The 19,324-nt window shown below is 46.7% G+C and overlaps 1 protein-coding gene across 2 annotated transcripts in view; it reads left to right on the forward strand.

Moving 5' to 3' along the window:
- ECE1 (endothelin converting enzyme 1) overlaps window positions 1-19,324 on the forward strand; it is a 133,797-nt gene that overhangs the window by 88,061 nt on the left and 26,412 nt on the right. For both annotated transcript variants that reach the window (XM_049771990.1, XM_049771989.1), the window contains 4 exons: window positions 1,141-1,353; window positions 16,567-16,688; window positions 16,828-16,974; window positions 18,757-18,822. In XM_049771990.1, coding sequence (XP_049627947.1) covers window positions 1,141-1,353; window positions 16,567-16,688; window positions 16,828-16,974; window positions 18,757-18,822 — 548 coding nt within the window. The remainder of the gene's footprint in view (window positions 1-1,140; window positions 1,354-16,566; window positions 16,689-16,827; window positions 16,975-18,756; window positions 18,823-19,324) is intronic.

Below are 19,324 nucleotides of genomic sequence, written 5' to 3' on the forward strand. Positions count from 1 at the left end.
AGCTGTGCCCATTTCTTGGCCTTTCCTTTTCTCCCTCCAGCATCTCCCTGAGTATCCTCAATTTACATGAGCTGGATAATGATTGTCTTTGTTGTGTTTGATCTTTGTTTCTCAGTGCTGGGTTCCAGCTTAGGGCTTCACACCGGAGAGACATGTGTTCTGCTACTTAGCTTCATTCCTGGCCCCTATCTTTGTTGTTGTTGTTGTTGTTTTTGGGGTCATAGCCGGCAGTTCTCAGGTGGTCTGGACCACACCTGGCTCTGTGCTCAGAAATCACTCCTGGCAGGCACAAGGAATGCTGGGATTTGAACCAATGTCAGTCCTGGGTTGGCCGCTTGCAAGGCAAACACCCTACCACTATGCTATCTCTCCGGCCCCTCTGGCCCCTATCTTCTCTTAGAACATAAGTATATCCCCCAAATTACTAACACTTAGGGAGGCAGAAAAGGATTACCCTTAGTGGTGCCCAGAAGACCTGGACAACACTCCTGGTGATATTTGTCCAACCAAATTGATTCAATTCGATTCAAATTGATTCAATGCCAGTACCCAAAGATGCTGTTCTGTTCAGACCTTTCAGTCCCAGGACTACCAGGGATGCCTCTGGCTGGTATTGGGGATCTCAAGAGCTATACTTGACAGTGCTCTTGAGACCTGGGGCTTGAATCCAGGTCTGGTATATGCCAGATGTGTGCTGGAACTGCTATACTATCTCTCTCCTAATCTCTCGTTTTTTCTCTCAAATGCAAAAATTGCTAACACTTAAGGAAAAAGACTTTATTTTCTAAAACACACACAGCATTCAGCAAAGAACCTGCCAGAAGCTTGGTGATTATTTTCTTTCATGAATGAGAAGTGAATGAGTGAATTAGTAAACCATTAAGAAATAATGAAAAGTTAATGAAGGTATGTGAGATGAAACAATAAGCACTTTGGTTCTGGGGAGTTTGTAAGCTATAGGATAAAACAAGAGTCTTCATTTTATAAGCCAGGACATCTGAAGTCTCCTGGAATCATTCTTTGGGCAGAGTAACAGCCCAGTACCTAATGTCTATGCAGCAAGGGGCACGTACTCCAGGGTCCTGGACCACCTTTGTATCTTCCCAGCCCTCACTTTCTCTGTTCCTTGATCTCTTCCAGGAAGCCCTCCAGTGTGCCTAAGTGAAGCCTGTGTCTCTGTCACCAGCTCTATCTTGAGTTCCATGGACCCCACAGTCAATCCCTGCGAGGACTTCTTCACCTATGCCTGCGGTGGCTGGATCAAAGCCAACCCTGTACCTGATGGCCATTCACGCTGGGGCACCTTCAGTAACCTATGGGAACATAACCAGGCCATCATCAAGCACCTCCTGGGTAAGTACCCAGTGTGGGGGCTAATGATTGGGGGATGTTGCCGTGGAGCTGCCTAGCTAGGCCTAGTGATAGGAAGAACTTGGCAGAATGGGAAGATGTAAGTGTAGATGAAGTGGGGTTAGAATGTCTTCCTTGAATGCATGTGTGATCTTGAGTAGGTTGCTTATCTCTGAGCCTCTGTTTCTTCATCGGTAAAATGGGACTAGCACAGACGGGGGATATAACTCCAGTGGTCAAACATATGCCTACATGTGTATAAGATCCTGAGTTGGATTCCTGGGCACTGCATGGAGCCCCAAGTACAGTCAAGTGTAGCTCTGGTAGACTGAGCACTAAAATGTGGTCTACACAGCTGGATAGAGCATGGCAGTGGTCACTATTTTCAGAATGAACAGGGGGCTAGAGTTAAAGTTTTTGAAAGGGTTGGAGCATGGGTTTTGCATTGGGAGACCTAGTTTGAGTTGTAGCACAAAGTAATGTCTGGAGCACCATCAGGTATGACTCTTGAATATAGAAATAAGTATAGCTCTTGAGTAGATCCAAGGATGAAAGAAAGGGAGGGAGGGTGAGAGGGAGTAAGAAAAACGAAAGGAATGATAAGAAGAGACTAATAGGGCCTGGAGAGATAGCACAGCGGCGTTTGCCTTGCAAGCAGCCGATCCAGGACCAAAGGTGGTTGGTTTGAATCCCGTTGTCCCATATGGTCCCCCGTGCCTGCCAGGAGCTATTTCTGAGCAGACAGCCAGGAGTAACCCCTGAGCACCGCCGGGTGTGGCCCAAAAACCAAAAAAAAAAAAAAAAAAAAAAGAAGAGACTAATAATACCCAAAATGCAGAGAACTAGAGATCACACAGCTTCTATATGCAAAGCATGTGATGTGCTCCAGCCTTTGAGCTAACTTCCCTGGTCATTGCTTTTGTAACTTTGCTGCTTAGTTTCAGTATTTGTTTTTGGTTTTGGTTTTGTTTATTTGATGGGGAGGGAGTAGGTTTGGACCATATCCAGTGGTGCTTAGGTGCTATTCCTGGATTTGTCAGTCCTGAGGATAAGGATACTGGGGGGGGAGGGCGGGGGGGGGGGGACACTATACCACAGTACCAGGGATTGAACTGGGGTCAGCCACTAGCCAGGCAAGTTCCTTATTGGTTTTGTTTTCTTTCACAGTACTGGGGATTGAACCCAGGGCCTGACAGATCCAAAGCTATCACTGAGTGAAATCCCTAGGCGGGGTTAATAGTAGGAGTTAATAATAATTAATAATTAATAGTTATTAATAATTAATAATAGGAGTTGTGAAATCAGTGGACAGGTGTTAATTCAGCAAATGGCAACTAGAGATACTAGCAAGGAAACATTAAATAGCTATATGCAAGACATATGCGAGATTCTTTTTTTTTTATTTCTGGAAACTCCCAGCAATGCTTAAGAATTACTCCTGGCTCTGCACTCAGGAATTACTCCTGGCAGTGCGTTGGGGACCATAAGAGATTCCAGAGAACAAATCTGCAATTGATTAATTCATGTGGGGGATTAATAGTGGGTCTATTAATGTGAGATTTGAAAGTTGTAAGTGAAGGAATCCAGTTTGATCACACAAAATCAGATTAGGGGGCAGAACATAGTACAGCAGGTAAGGCTCTTCTTGCCTTCCATGTGGCCAGCTCAGATTCAATCTCCAGTATCTCTGTGGCCCTACCAAGAGTGATCTCTGTGCACAGAGCCAGGAGTAAGCCCTGAGCACTGCTGGGTATGATCCCCACAAAAAAAAAAAATAAAAAAGGAAGAAAAATACTAGATTTTTAATGTTGTTGTTAGATGAAAGTGGAAACAGTTTATACTAGAATTGTCCATTGCCAGTAGAAATCCTCTTTGGCCTCATTTGGATAAATTATTTGCCCAAAGTGTTCTTTGCATGTTAGTAGGTCACTTGGATGTCCTTGGCATTGATGGTTTTCTCCTTAGGCTAGAATCTAATGGCCAAGACCAGAGATACCATGTGCTTACATGCAGCTGACCTAGATTTGATCTATGGAATCCCTTACAGTTCCCAATGCACTGCCAGGAGTATTTCCTAAGTGCAGAGCCAGGAGTAATTCTTAAGCATTGCTGGGAGTTTCCAGAAATTAAAGAAAAAAGAATCTCATACATGTCTTGCATATAGCTATTTAATGTTTCCTTGCTAGTATCTCTAGTTGCTATTTGCACCTGTCCACTGATTTCACAACTCCTATTGTGAAATCACATCCTTTGTGTGATAAAATACTAAGGTTCCAATTCAAACCTTTTAGCAACCATAGGCATGCTCATTCCCCTGTCACTTCTCAGGCCGTAAATGCTGGAAGAAGCCACATCACAAAAGCTCAGTTAACCCATTACTAACAGAATTTACTGCTTTTTTTTTTTCCTTTTAACCCTCAGAAGGGTTTGGAAGATAACTGAAAGGCCTGGAGTACACGTTTGACATGTGGGGACTTTGAGTTCTAGCCACAGCACCACATGGTCCCCTGACCACCATCAGGATGGACCTGCTTTTGAAAGCTCTCTCCTCCCCGCCCCCAAAAAAATAGGAGAACAAAATAAATCCTCCAAATATTCAAACACAGGTTGTTGAAGTGATTTGTGTCATTGAGATGAAAATGGGGGCCGGGCGGTGGCGCTAGAGGTAAGGTAGCTGCCTTGCTTGCACTAGCCTTGGACGGACCGCGGTTCGATCCCCCGGTGTCCCATATGGTCCCCCAAGCCAGGAGCAACTTCTGAGCGCATAGCCAGGAGTAACCCCTGAGCATTACCGGGTGTGGCCCAAAAAAAAAAAAAAAGAGATGAAAATGAAAATAAGCACCCAGATTGATGGGACCTTTCCTTTCCCACCTGAGCCCTGGGCTCACACTTTCTATAGTTTCTTCATTTTTCCTGCCCCCAGTCGTTCCTGACAGCATCCACAGCAACCTTGAACAGCTTGGCCTCCTGTGTGTGTTGTCCCTGCAGTCTAGAGCAGTTAGTGGGCACTAATGGAGCAACCAAGTCATCTTGGTTGGAACCAGCCTCTTGCTGCAGAGCTAGAACACTAGACATGTCCGATAGTCAAACTACAATTCAAGTGTGTCCTTTCCTAATGTGAAGGACACAGCAGGGTGCTTAATAGGGGGGGAGCAGTGCAGGAAATATAAGATGAGCTGATGTCTGTGCATTGGGTAGTGAGGAGCTGGGTTCTGCTTCTAGCTCTGCCAGTTACTGTGAGATGAATGTTAGGTCAGTTACATAATCTTTAGGTCTCTCTCATCTGTACAGTGGGAAACAGGATTCCACCAGAAATGAAAGTAGAATGGGAAAATCCATTGAATGCACTTTGATTAGAGGCTGGAGAGAGAGAGAGAGCTCAACCACCTGGGTTTAATCCTGGTCCTCACATAGGGCCTCAGCATTGCTGGGCTATGATACCTTTAAGAACAGAAATAGTTGGGAGCAGCTCCTGAGCATTGTCAGATGTGTCCCCTCAACCCCCCGCCAAAAAGTAGTCTGGCATGACATGGTGGCTACTGTTTATACTGGTATTAACTGTTAGTTTTTTTTTATTGTTATGGAGCCAATATGGAGGTGCTCAGAGGATTCTTCCAGCTTGTTGCTTGGGGTGGGAGACTCCTAGCATTGCTAAGAGAACCATGTGGTATCGGGGAATGGCACCTGGACTTCACTTGTACAGTACATGTGAACTAGCCCTTTGAGCTGTTTGCCTGCCCCTATTTATCCTCTTTGTACAGTGTATGTATTTGCAAACTAGAGAAAGACTTCAGTCAGGTGGATTGCATGCAGGAGGTCCAGCTTCAAAGCCAGGTATCACAGGGTAATGGAATGACCTCCAAACAGAAGCCAGAGAACCCGAGTACTGTTGGGTGGGATCCAAAGCAAGCAAGCAAGGAGGATGGAGAGATAGCATGGTGGGTGGTGCTCTTGCCTTGCATACATCTAACCCAGGTTTGATCCGTCTGGCATCTTATATGGTCATCTGAGCACAGCCAGATTGATTCCTAGGAGCAGAGCCAGGAGTAACCCCTGAGTACTGATTGCCAGGTGTGCCTCTAAAACAAAAACTACACAACAGGGTAAAACAAACAAGCAAACATTTTTGGGAATTTAATTTTTTCTTATTTCAGACTTGTTACCCTTCCCTTCCATTTGTGGCTGGTGCTGTTTCAGGGTTGGGTACTGCCCATACTTGTCACAGGACTCATTGGGTTGCCTGAGTATGCAACACACCTGGTGGGGGACTGATGGAGTGAGGAACCTAGACTGCAGGGTTTTGAGGTCACATCACAGCTGCAATGGTCGCTTATCACTGTGTGGCCTTGCAGGAAGGACCCAGCTTGTGTCCTCTTTTGTCTCCGTGTCTGTGAGATGGAGCATGCCAGCACACTAGGTCACAGTGAGCAAACACTTGAGCCAGGCATGGGTGATCACTTCAGCTGATTCAGCCCCGGGCTGCCTGGCTCACAGTAGAAGGAGAAAGGAAGCACAGGCCTGGATGCTTCTCCCTAGCAAGCTTGGAGAAGACTCCTCTGCTTAGTTCATTTCCTGGAGGAGCACACTTTGCCCATGTTATGAAAGCCTCTCTCCCTATATGGACTCCCTTCCTTGTGTTACTCGGTTAAACCATGGAGTAGACTATCAGTGCCATTTCTTTGTTTGCTTGGTTTTGGGGCTATACCAGAGTTCTTAGGGTTTACTTCTGGCTCTGCACTCAGGGATCACTCCTGGCAGGATTTGGAGTGCTAAGGATCAAACTTGGGTCAACGTCTTAAGAGACAGGTGCTTTACCCATTGTACCATTTTCTGGCTCCATCTGTGATTGTTTTATACAAAGGTGTGGTATTTTCTGGGAAAGGCAGAGCTGTCTTCTTTCTCGTTGACTCCTTGAGTGTAGACACTTTAGAGCAGCCTATGGTGCTGTCACCAACTTATTTTCCCTGCTGTGACTGTGAAGGAACTCACCAGGCCAACCAAGATCTGGTCTAGACCTGATGATGAACCCTGTAGCTGAGGTCATCCCTGGGCCACCCTGACCATAAATGTCCCTAAAAAAACACCTGTTGGCATTCCTTCCCTCATCCCACCACCTGTTTGACTCAGTCCCTGGGAACTGATTCTTTGGAATGACCTCTCACCTGTGGGCCTCAATACCTGGAAACCCCAAAGGGAGCAGGAGGAGGTGAGCATACACAGACCTGTGCATTCTTGGGCTGATGGACAGGCTGGTTTCAGCTTCCCACAGATAGGAATTAGCCAACAGGCGGTAGGAGGGATCCAGAATGGATGGGGGGGGGGGGGATCTGAGGATGCAGTGGACACTGGCTCTCTGAGTTGGCCTGCAGGTGGGTGTAAAGGAGCTTTCAAAGTGCCCATGGGGCTTGTGTCTGCCGGTTAGATAGAGCAGTTGCCACAATCAGCTTCTCGAGTGCCCTGGGGCAGACAGCTGCTTTGTCTGGAGTGAACTCCAGGCTTACAGTTATGTGGAAGAAGGATGAATAGGGTCGCATGCCACAGGATATGTCCTTGCATCCCTCAGGGTGGAGATGAGGACCTCAGTCTGCTCACTCAGAAACATTCAGCCACCCACTAAGTTGCCAGTCCAGGTGGTTCTCGTAGGCTTTGGGGTGATAAGAGTGTGGCCTTATCTGGCTACCAGTGTAGCCAGACCTGTCACTGCTCAGACAAGGCCTAGACATCAACTGTCTGTGTTCTTAGCACAGACTTTTCTTTTCTTTTCTTTTCTTTTCTTTTTTCTCTTCTCTTCTCTTCTTTTCTTTTCTTTTCTTTGCTTTGCTTTGCTTTCTTTTTTTTTTTTTGGTTTTTGGTTTTTGGTTTTTGGGCCACACCCGGCGATGCTCAGGGGTTACTCCTGGCTGTCTGCTCAGAAATAGCTCCTGGCAGGCACGGGGGACCATATGGGACACCGGGATTTGAACCAACCATCTTTTGGTTCTGGATCGGCTGCTTGCAAGGCAAACGCCGCTGTGCTATCTCTCCGGGCCCTTCTTTTCTTTTCTTTTCTCTTCTTTTCTTTTTGGTTTTTGGAGCAGTGCTCAGGGGCTGCTCCTGGCTCTACACTCAGAAATTGCCCCTGGCAGGCACAGGGGACCATATGGGATGCCGGGATTCGAACCACCAACCTTCAGCATGCAAGGCAAATGCCCTACCTCCATGCTATCTCTCTGGCCCAGCACAGACTTTTCAGTTTGGGTTTTATTTGGGGTCTTCCAGCAGTGTCAGGTGTAGTACAACTACACCTAGCAATGCTTGAAAGGCTATGTGGGGCCAGGGAGCAAATCAGAGCCCTGTGAGTGTCAGTCTTGCCCTTTGAGCTAGCTCTCATTCTCCTTTCTGTCATTGAAATAAATACCTGTCCAACCCAGCTCCCTAACATGCAGAATTCTCTCAAACCTCATGTACTTCCCCCAATATGCCTTCTCTGTTCTCTCTCACAGCTTGAGCTACAAAAACATATAAGGATGCATCATACATACATTTCTCTTTCAAATGCTAATAAGACTACAGCATACAAAAGAACTAGTTAGTAACCATTCAAGCAACTCAGATTCTTTAAGGAAAAGTTAGCTGTATCCCTTCCCTCTCACCCTGGTATTAGCTTCCATAAGAAGTCATTCCCAATAGTTTTCAGCCTTACCAGGGATGATTTTCATCAGTATCATCCGACTTCTCTGATTTTTTGTTTTGCTTTTCCAGTGTTTCCTATTGACTTTAGTGTCTGTCTTCCTCAAATACTGGAAACTGTATACAAGATCTGTGTCTGAAATACTTTCTATCCAGAGTCCCATCTCTGGTAGTAAACCCCTTCTGGTCCAGTGTTTCTGTGGCTCAAGGATGGAAGTGGGTATCCAGGACTTCTTAAAGGGCAGCAGAACTGCTTCCATTCTAGCATTGGATTTTAGAATTCACTAATAGCAAAGTAGAGAGAACTTACGCTCTAGTCCAAGGCTCTGCTACACATTGATGTGGCCGTGGGCAAGTTACTGAACCTCTTGCCTGTAAATTGGACATGATGTTCTAATGCCTACTCTAGACAGTCTTTTTTTTTTCTGTTTGTTTTTGTTTTGGGGCCTCACACCCGGCAGTGCTCAGGGTTTACTTCTGGCTATCTGCTCAGAAATAGCTCCTGGCAGGCATGGGGGACCATATAGGATGCCGGGATTCGAACCAACCACCTTAGGTCCTGGATCGGCTGTTTGCAAGGCAAATACCACTGTGCTATCTCTCTGGCCCCTACTCTAGACATTCTTATGATAAAAGCACACACAGCCACACTCTTGCACAGAGCATCCTGTTCCTTTTCTTAGAACTTAAGGATGCTAGAATTCAAATTTTATAGGACTGTGTATAGGATCTGCCTCTAAAGATCTTTTTGTCCTTTTCACCTCCTTGAGCATTTTTGTCCTTTTTTTTTTTTTTATCAAAATGGTGTGCTTTGTGATAATGGCCTGTATAAAAAAGCCAGAATCAATAAGAGGAGAGGATACAGAGATAAAGGAACCTTCTTTTGTTGTGGATGGAAAGTAAACTGGTTCAGGCTAAAGATGGGGCCAGAGATACAGAATAGCAGGTAAGAAGGCACATACCTGGCACATTGCTGACCTGCATATAGTCCCTCGAGCATCCCACTAGGAATGATTCCTGAGCAGAGCCAGGAGTAAGTTCTGAGCATAGCTTAGTGTGACCCAAAACCCACAAACATAAAATAGCAAGTAATAGCAGCTGGAGAAATAGCATGGAGGTAGAGCATTTGCCTTGCATGCAGAAGGAGAGAGGTTCGAATCCTGGCATCCCATATGGTCCCCCGAGCCTGCCAGGAGCAATTTCTTCTTGTTTTTTTTTTTTTGGATCACACCTGGCAGCACTCAGGGGTTACTCCTGGCTCTATGCTCAGAAATCGCCCCCAGCAGGCACAGGGATGCTGGGATTCGAACCACCGTCCTTCTACATGAAAGGCAAATGCCTTACCTCCATGCTATCTCTCTGGCCCCAGGAGCGATTTCTGAGCAGAGCAAGGAATAACCCCCGAGTGCTGCTGGGTGTGACCTAAAAAAAAAATCAAATAATAAAATTAAGCTAGAGCTGCCATGTGACCCCAATAATTCCACTCCTTAATATCTATCTCTTAATATATAGAACGAAAATACCAATGTGAAAAGATATATTTACACCTATGTTCATCATAGTGCTAACTAAGATAGCCAAGATCTTAGGTAAACAACCAAAGTGCCCAATGACAGAGCAGTAGATAAAGAAGTTGTGGTTATTGTGAGTCAGAGATAATACAGGGATCATATTAAGCAAAATAAGCCAAAATGAAAAAAATTAATACTGGATGATCTCACAGATGGGATTCAAGAAACAAAGGGTCAGAACGATAATTCAGGGTTTATGATAGGTACCATCTGCTTCATGTGACTGACCAGTTCAGTTCAATTCCTAGTACTACAGATGGTCCCCAAACATAGAACCCTAAATACTACTAAGAGTGACCCAAAACAAACACAAACGAAATGACAAGGCAAGAGAAGACAATGCCCAGTGAAAACAAACCCTTTGACTACAAAGACAAATAAAGTAAGTTATTGGGAGAAGAAGGGTGGTCTGTAGATTGTTGTGAAGGAATGCTGTCACTTTAGAGGTGAGTGTGGTATGATGACACTGTGCTTTTGCCTAAAACTTAAAAAGCAGCTAGACTCCTGTCAAGAAAGGAAAGTGTGGGCCGGAGAGATAGCATGGAGGAAAGGCATTTGCCTTTTATGCAGAAGGTCATTGGTTCGAATCCCATATACCCATATGGTCCCCTGAGCCTGCCAGGAGCAATTTCTGAGCTTTCAGCCAGGAGTAACCCCTGAGCACTGCTGGGAGTGACCCAAAAACAAAAACAAAAACAAAAAAGAAAAAAGAAAGGAAAGGAAAGTGAGGTGCTAGTGTTGGCCTCAGGCTGTTCTGGTGTTTTTTTTTAGTGGGCCCCATGAAATGGGCTTTTTCTTCATTTTTGTTCTTCTGCCCAAGGAGGCACCTTCTTTATCTGCTTTTCACTTCCCCTCACAGGGTGGGCCACTGAGGCCTGTCACTGAAGGAAAGTAACCACTCCACTCCACTCTGTTTTATCTAAAACAAACTTTGGGCCTGCCTTGACAGAGTCTGGCCAGTGCCCCAGATGCTACTGGCTAGCTGGGCTCACCACAGCCATGATCTGGGAGACACAGGTATCTCTGCGGCTCAGCTCCCAGCTCCCTCATCATTCAGCCCTGTCCTCCAGCCACATGTGCATTTGTTTTTTTGTCCAGGAGCCTTGTGGGAGAGTGTGTTCTAGTGAAAACTCCCAGAGGAAGAAAAAGACTGATTAAATGGTGTGCTGTTTTACCTCTCTGAGATCTTGGGGAATTGACTGAGGAAGTTTCTTTTTTTCTTTTTTTTTTTTGGTTTTTGGTTTTTGGGCCACACCCGGCGGCTCTCAGGGGTTATTCCTGGCTATCTGCTCAGAAATAGCTCCTGGCAGGCACGGGGGACCATGTGGGACACCGGGATTCGAACCAACCACCTTAGGTCCTGGGTCAGCTGCTTGCAAGGCAATTACCACTGTGCTATCTCTCTGGCCCCTGAGGAAGTTTCTATAACTCGGGACCCCTTGAAGGAAGTGCTCAGGCTTCATTGTCAGGACCATTAAGTTATTTTCAAAGTATTGGAGCCCTGCAAGTGCCACTGTCTCCAAAACGTAACCCCCAGCTCAGCTCATCCCTGAAGCCTCCCTGTTTTTTGTTTGCTTTTGTTTTTAGTTCTTTTTTGTTGTTGTTGTTTTTGTTTTGTTTTGTTTTGTTTTTTAGCTTACCCCATAAAATCTTCCGGGAGGGAATTGACTTTGGGGGTTCTTAAAGTAGACCAGGCTTTAAGATCAAATACAGAAAGTGGCCAATTTTATTTGATAGCTACACTTTCCCCTTCAGGCTGAAGCAACATCTTTTCTCTAGGGAGTTTCTAGAACATTCCATCTGTTCATTAATTCATTCAACAGCCCTATAGTATATGCTGTCTATTTGGGCCAAGGATGGTGTTAGAAGTAAAAAAAAAATTATGAATAAAAGCAAGTTTTATTTCAAGGTTCTGAGGAAGGGGAGGGAAAGGATAAGAAAGAGAGAGAACAGCACTTCTCCAAAGGCAGAGAAGAGTCCTAGTACACATGCCAGAGTGAAAATATGTTTTTGTCTTGGCTGGAAGTTATGACTCAAAAGACTAGATTGTAGTCTGATGCTGGAGCCCTTGTTTTGATTCCTGGCACTTCATGATCTACACTTAGCACTACCAGGAGCAAGCGTAGCACCAAGAACCAATGTTGCCTAAAAAACAAAACTGAAATCAAAACTAAAGATAGTCTTTTCTTATACATCCCAGCAGAGGAAATAGAGTAAACAAATAAGCAAATAATAACAAATAAATAGTTGTGGTGGAACCCCTGACACTCAGACAAAGCTGGGAGTAGCCCCTGGACTTTGCACCCTAACCCTATGACCCAAAAACATAAAATTAAAAAAATTTTTTTTGGTTTTGGGGCCACATCTGGCGGCACTCGGGGGTTACTCCTAGCTCTTGGCTCAGAAATCACTCCTGGCAGGCACGAGAGACCATAACATTAAATGAAATTAAAAAATAAACTATTTTGGGGACCAGAGAGATAGCACAGCGGTGTTTGCCTTGCAAGCAACCGATCCAGGACCTAAGGTGGTTGGTTGGTTTGAATCCCGGCGTCCCATATGGTCCCCCGTGCCTGCCAGGAGCTATTTCTGAGCAGATAGCCAGGAATAACTCCTGAGTACCACCAAGTGTGGTTCCACACCCCCCCCCAAATAAACTATTTTGAAAAACAAGTAAGATATAGAACTAGAAAGAGGTTATCAGAGGCCCAGGTGTGAGAAAAGGATGGGCCTTCTGGGGAGGGACAGTTGCATAGATACTGAATTCAGTGAAAGGGGTGTGGGCTGCAGGGGTGTGAATTCAGTGAAAGGGGTGTGAGCCAGGCCTGAGTGTGGTGATTCTTCTTGGGATGTGGGAGTCAAGCAAGGGTGGGAGGCCCCAGATCCCCTGTGCAGCTCCCCTCTCTGTTTTTGCATCTCCTGAGATGTCAGTGCCCTGCCCCCCCCCCAGCATCTCTGATAAGTTGTGGCATAAATAATGAAGATCCTCTTGTGTGGCCCCTGGTTAAGCCATACCAAGGACTTTGCTGAACTGAAAAAAAATGGGAAGTTCTAGATAACAGCTTTCTGAACCCCACCTGGAATGCACCTTGGATAACCAAGAAACCCCTCAAACATGCAGTGCCTTCCCATGCCTCCCCCTCCCCTCATCCCATTCTTTGTGTCTGGGTCCTGCAGCCTGTGACAGGAACCTAAGTTCAACACATGTTCTATAGTATAGCCTACCCCTGACCTTGGACAGCATCTCAAATCCCTCATCCCCCTGCTGTTCTGTTCTCCTCTGCTCTACCCTGACCCAAGCCTCCATCACTGGCAGTGACCCAGCTTCGCTCTCACTTAGACTCTTGTCCCCCAGACCTTGCCAGGTAGTAGATGCCCAGTGAAGCAGGAAATGGTAAGAAGGTGAGGGTTAGGGTTGGCTGGTGGGTGGGTGGGCTCAGTGAGCTAGAGGGAGGCATCGAATAGCACAGCTTAGGCTGGGCCTGTCCCTTCCTGCCCCACCTGCCTCATTTCCTTCCTGGGCAAAGTGTCCAGCAGGCATAGGCCTTATCAGCCTCGAGTCATCTAGCCACAGTGTCCTTTTATTCGGAGACAGACCTAGGACCCTATTGTCACAGCCAGTGTATCAAGTGCCCACCCGTTAACCAGCAGCAGCTCTCAGAGGAGTTGTCAGTCCCAATCCAGCCTCACGTCCACTGCTTGTGGAATTCATCCTCTGTTACAGAGCTCAAGATGGGGCCTTTCCCTGGGTCCCCTTCCTGAAGATTTCCCGAATAGTCTCATCATAACCAAAACAGCACATCTGTGGACATGGCAGTGCTAAGCCTGCGACCTGATTCAGGCAGGTGGGCCTGTGTCCATGTGGCTGACTGTACCCTCATGTTCAGACTGGCAGCCACAGGACCCAAGACCTAGCCTTAGCCAGATTTGGTGAACGCATGGACTAACTTCCAGGGAAACTAGGAGTATGTAGGGAGCCTGAGGAAAGAGGGAAGAAAGGAGGCTATGGTTGAGGAAAATCACTACAAACTGCATGGCCTGACAGTTTCTCTGGGTTGTTCTTGGGGTCCTGTGGGAAGAGAAGCCAGACATCCATGCCAGAGCATATAGCAGTGCCTTCCCTAGCACTACACCTGGCATTCAGACTGTGACAGAGTTTGATGTGGACTTGAGAACTTGTTTTCAAGGTTAGGATGGTTCTTGGCCTTTCTTGGGAGTCTGGTTGCTGGGTGATCATCCTGGAAACCAGTCTTGGCCCTGCTGTGCTTCCCTGTTATCCTCCAGAGCCTGAGGAATAGAGGTAGGTCCCTCTCTCTCCCCATTTCAACTTGTGCTCAGTGCCAGAGACACGTATGTGTTTCCAGGGTGAAACAGCCCTGGAGCCTGGGTCTCTGGAGATATGTATCCCCTCAAAGTTTCCATCACTTAGATTTTGGACGTTGATCCCATATCTCCCATTGGACTAGTTTCAGGAAGGTCCCGTCTGCTCTTCAGAGCTGTCCCTCTGCCTTCAGCTGGCCTGGGGACTTCTGCTCTTTGACCAGTAAAAGCCACAATGTTGAATTTGGGTTTTCGCTTTGGGGTGGAGACTAGTGTTGGGTCATACTGGCTCTATACTCACAGATCACTACTGGCAGGACTTGGGTTGCCCTATGGAATACCAGAGATTGAACCTGGGTCAGCCACATGCAAGGCAAGCACTCTACCCTCTGTCTCCCCAGCCCCTCACAATGCTGTTTCTGGGGTATATGGCCAACAGGCTGGCTTGCAAGATGCAGGCTGCAAGAGCTAATTAGGCTGGCCAGGAATGATTTGTGCCTTTTGTACTGACTGGTTATGCTGAATAGATTTCTCCAAACAGCATGAACTTTTTGTATTTTGTACCTTATGTACTTCCTTGCTTTGCTTTATACCATTTCCTCAAACTCAGTGTCCTCTCTGTCCCATCTTCTTGGTGAATAAGTTTATTTTAAAGGACTAGTACAAAGATAACATCCTCTAGAGACCACACAAGGATATCATCTGACTCGGGTCCCGGAACTATCTGCCCAGAGTTTGTGGATATCTGTTATCTTGTATGTATCTCTGTCACCCTTGGATCATAAATTCCTTGGGACAGGAAGTGGGTTGATTCATTTCATAAATTATGAGTCCAGCCTATGCTGCACCCTTTGGTCCTCAGAATTAAGGATTCCATAAGCATCTCAGAGACAGACAGAGGCTGCCTGAGTTTACTTGTGCGTTTTCAAACAGAAAACAAACAAGCAGGGGCCAAAAAGAGATAATACAAGGTGAAGGTATTTGTCACACACACAGTCAACCTGGGTTCAGTCTCTAGCACAACATATGTTCCCTCCAACACTACCAGGAATGATCATTGAACACGGAAAGGTGTGGCCCAAACATAAAAACAAAAAGAGGAAAGCAATTAAATAATATAGACTAACAGTCCAATTCATCAATCCAAGGAGGGAAGTTGAATTGTGGGCTGTATGGGGTGAGGTGTGGCTTGTGAATCAAGTTAAAAGGATCAGTTATATGGTAAAAACGGACTTGAACTTTCAGTGATGAATTTAATATGCCATGTGCAGCTGTTGATTTAAATGATTCACATATAGAACCTGGAGAGTGCTGCTTCTGTCAAAGCTAAGAAGAAGGGCCTGGAGAGATAGCACAGCGGCGTTTGCCTTGCAAGCAGCTGATCCAGGACCAAAGGTGGTTGGTTCAAATCTTGGTGTCCCATATGGTCCCCTATGCCTGCCAGGAGCTATTTCTGAGCAGACAGCCAGGAGTCACCCCTGAGTATCGCCAGGTGTGGCCCAAAAACCAAAAAAAAAAAAAAAAAAAAAGCTAAGAAGAAGAGTCTAAAGAGAGAATACTGAGGAAGGCATTTCTGTTGCATGTGGCTGACCATTGTTCAATTCTTGGCACCATATTTGTTTTCCAAAACTAAATCATAAGTGATCCCTGAACACAGAACCAGGAGTAAGCCTTAGCACTGCTGGGTGCTCCCTACCCTCTCATTGGGAGAAAGTGGAAAAAAAGGGGCTGAGAGATTTCTCAAAGAGATGGCTAAAATTCTCTGAAACATCTTGGTGGAGGATGTGGGTTTGGAGAATTCTTAGAAATCAAGGAAGGGCTTTGCCAGGGCTGGAGAGATAGTATAACTGATAAGATGCTTATCTTGCACACTGCTGACCAGATTCGATCTCTGCCACTTCATATGGTCCCCTGAGTATAGAACCAGGAGTAAACCCTGAGCCATGCTGGATGTAGACCCAAAACAAACAAAAGGAAAGGAAGGAACTTTGATTGCTCCAGAGGAACAAATAGGTAACCACAGAGTCCAGTGCAAGACTCTGGGATCAAGTGAAACAGATGGAATTGAGGGGAACTCTAGCCCTGAGTGGTCAGCGACCCTTTGTACACTTGAATCCTAGGAAGTGGCACACCTCCTGGCTTGTGTACATGCAAGGCGTGGTCCTTGATGGCAGCTGTAGTTAGGGTATGGAAGGGCTGGAGGATGAAATATGTCTATTTGGGGTCTGGTGAAGGAGAGTGAGAAACTACTTGCTGGGGTTGGTAAGAGATGGGAAGTGGCCTCTGTCAGCTTACAGCCTGATGAAGTTCCCTGGCCCCTCAGAGGAGGAAGCAGAATCAATTTGTAAGAACTAGAGAGGCCTTTACTACTTCCCTCCATCTCCTGTCCAGGTCAAAGAGAGGTCATGGAGATCTGGAAGCCCAGACAGGTCTGTGTGGCACAAAGCCAGCAGGGACAGATGGACAGATGGCTGGCAGGGAATACAGGCCATCTTCCTGCTGGATGCTTTTCCTGCTAACTCGGACCCATCTCTGAGCTCACCCAGCCGAAAAGGGACAGCACACCCTTCTCTATGCTAGAAACAGGGTGAGCCTCTGTCTGCCAGACCCTAACCAGGTCAAGACACACAACAGATTCTGTCTCTTGTTGTTCCAGAAAACTCCACAGCTAGTGTGAGTGAGGCAGAAAGGAAGGCCCAGGTGTACTACAATGCGTGTATGAATGAAACCAAGATCGAAGAGCTCAAGGCCAAGCCCCTGATGGAGCTGATTGAGAGGGTGAGTTTCTTGGACGGAGATGGGGGGGGTACCCATAACTTTTACCTGGGTCAATGCACCCCCCAACCTCCCCACTTCCTCAGCCTGTTTCCCAGAACATAGATCTCTTCTCATCTCTTCTTCCCTCCCCTCCTCACAGCTCGGAGGCTGGAACATTACAGGTCCCTGGAACAAGAACAACTTCCAAGACACCCTACAGGTGATCACCTCCAACTACCGTACCTCACCCTTCTTCTCTGTCTATGTCAGCGCCGACTCCAAGAATTCCAACAGCAATGTGATCCAGGTGAGTGGGCCCAGAGCACCAAGGAGAGAGAAAGTCTGTGAGCTGTCTGGCATTTGGCACTGCTAATATAAGACAGAACTGGGGTGACAACTTCCAGTTTCTGAGTTTTGGTGGCTGCCAACTGTGAAGAGAAAGAGCCAAGGTATGACTCGGTGGTTAAGTCACCTGGCTTACAAGCAGGAGGACCTGAGTTCAGTCTCCAGGGTTGTCCACAGTATCTTCAGGTTGCTGAGGACAATCCTGCAGTTCTGCTATTTGGACCTGACATCTCTCAATCCTGTCATTCTTTGGCACTACAAACAGTTTTCAGCTGCATTTTAGCCAAGTGTGCACGTGCCCAACTTGATAACTCCCCCTACCACCACCACCACCACCACCACCACCAAACACACTAATCATCACATCATCACAGAGGGAGGAGAAGGGAGGGGAAGAATCTGCTATCCTGGGGCAGGCTGACACTTTAGGATTTCGATTGGTTACTAGGGTCCCCAGAAGTGCTGCAAACCAGTTAAAGACCAGCCAAACCCTTTTTATGGTCCCCTTGCCTTTGCCCCTAGCCCTTGTGGCTGTACAGAAGAAGTTAGAGTCCATCTCCGGGGCCAGAGAGATAGCACATCGATAGGGCATTTGCCTTGTTTTTGGCTGACCCGGGAGGAACCCAGTTCGATTCCCGACATCCCATAGGGTCACCAGCCTGCCAGGGGCGACTTCTGAGTGCAGAGCCAGAAGAAACCCCTGAGCAAAAACCAAACAATCAATAAAATAAAGTTTTAGAGTCCATCTCCTTCTCGAGTCTGCACCAGAAAGCATCAGCACATCCAGGGGTACCCTAACACCCCTCTCTCTACCCTTCATCAGATATAGGAGTGAGAATCACAGGCTGAGTTGTGAATTTCTGCCAACCTCTACAACTGCCTCACCATATGATCTTAGAGAAGAGTCTCATGATAAGAGTCTCAAGCAGTCTGGGTTGCATATTCCTTATTAATCCAGTGAACGATAGGTGTTCTTCCTACTCCTGGCAGTCAAGGTGGAGCCCTCAGGCTCTAATAGTAGTGGTAATTGTTATTAGTGTTATTAGGGGGAAGGGTTCAAGGCTGTATTCAAGGCTTACACCTGGCAGGGACCAGGGGACCCTATGGGGTGCCAGGGATCATCCTACTTGCAATACTATCTTTCTGATCCCCAATAGTAGTATTTTTTAAAATGAGCTGGTTCCATAGTACAGTAGGTAGGTTGCTTGCTTTGCACACCACCAACCGTGATTCGATCTCTTGTACCCCATAAATTCCTCCAAATCCCCAACCAGGAGTGATTGCTGAATGTAAAACCAGGAGTAAGCTTTGAGCACAGCCTGGAGTGACCCAAAACCAATAACAAAAATTTTACCATTGTTGTGAGTTCCCAACACTGTAGTGTTCAAGGGCCATGTGAGCCTGGAGACCAAATCCAAGGCCTTGCCTGCGAGGCATGTGCTGTGCATAGAACATGTCCCTGCCCCTTGTGAATGACTCTCAGCCACTGCACCATCTTGGAAAGTGTTTGATGAAACAAAGGTGCTTTGCTCCAGCTAGGAGAGTGTCAAGGGGAGGCTAAGTCTGGCCAGCATCCCTGAAGCTGAGCACACATTATCTGTCCCATTCCCAGTGGGCCTTTCTCTGCTATGGCCTCATCTGCCTCCCTGTGCTCCTGCTGGGACTTGAGTTGGCCTCTGTGGCCCTGAGCAGTCACCACAAAGGAGTAAGGGTGGACTTCACTGACTTCCATCTTTCTTTCCAGGTGGACCAGTCAGGCCTGGGCTTACCCTCACGGGACTATTACCTGAACAAAACTGAAAACGAGAAGGTAAGTATGCTCTCAGAGAACTTCCTGAGCCAAAGAGTTCCTACCTCTACATGAGTCACAGGTGCTTCTGGCAGACTAGTCTGGGGCAAGGTTGGCAAGTAGCAGGTGTCATTTGCCCCCTGGTGCAATGCACTAGTTAATGTCTCCATCCATTGCTCTGTGATGCTCAGAAACCAACCAAGGGTCACACAACCAGTTGGTGGTGAGACTGAACCAGCTTACTCTAAATCCTGTGTCTTGTCCTCCTCTGATTACCTCAGATGGAGCCTCTCCTGAGAGGTTTACATCTACATTGCCCATGATTCTATGCACTGAAATTGAGTGAACTCCTGCAATGAGCCCAGTAGATAGAAGCAAAGAGCCCCACATGGTTCCTGCCCCTAAGGGCCTAGGATCCTGCAGGGGAGGTGGTCTCCACAAATAAGTAGTACCCTCTGGTGATTGCTAGCAAGTGAAGCTTGAATGGAAGGTATTCCAGATCATATGCAGATCTGAGGACAAA

Source organism: Suncus etruscus, chromosome 4, assembly GCF_024139225.1.
Source record: "Suncus etruscus isolate mSunEtr1 chromosome 4, mSunEtr1.pri.cur, whole genome shotgun sequence".
Classification (NCBI taxonomy): Eukaryota; Metazoa; Chordata; class Mammalia; order Eulipotyphla; family Soricidae; genus Suncus; species Suncus etruscus.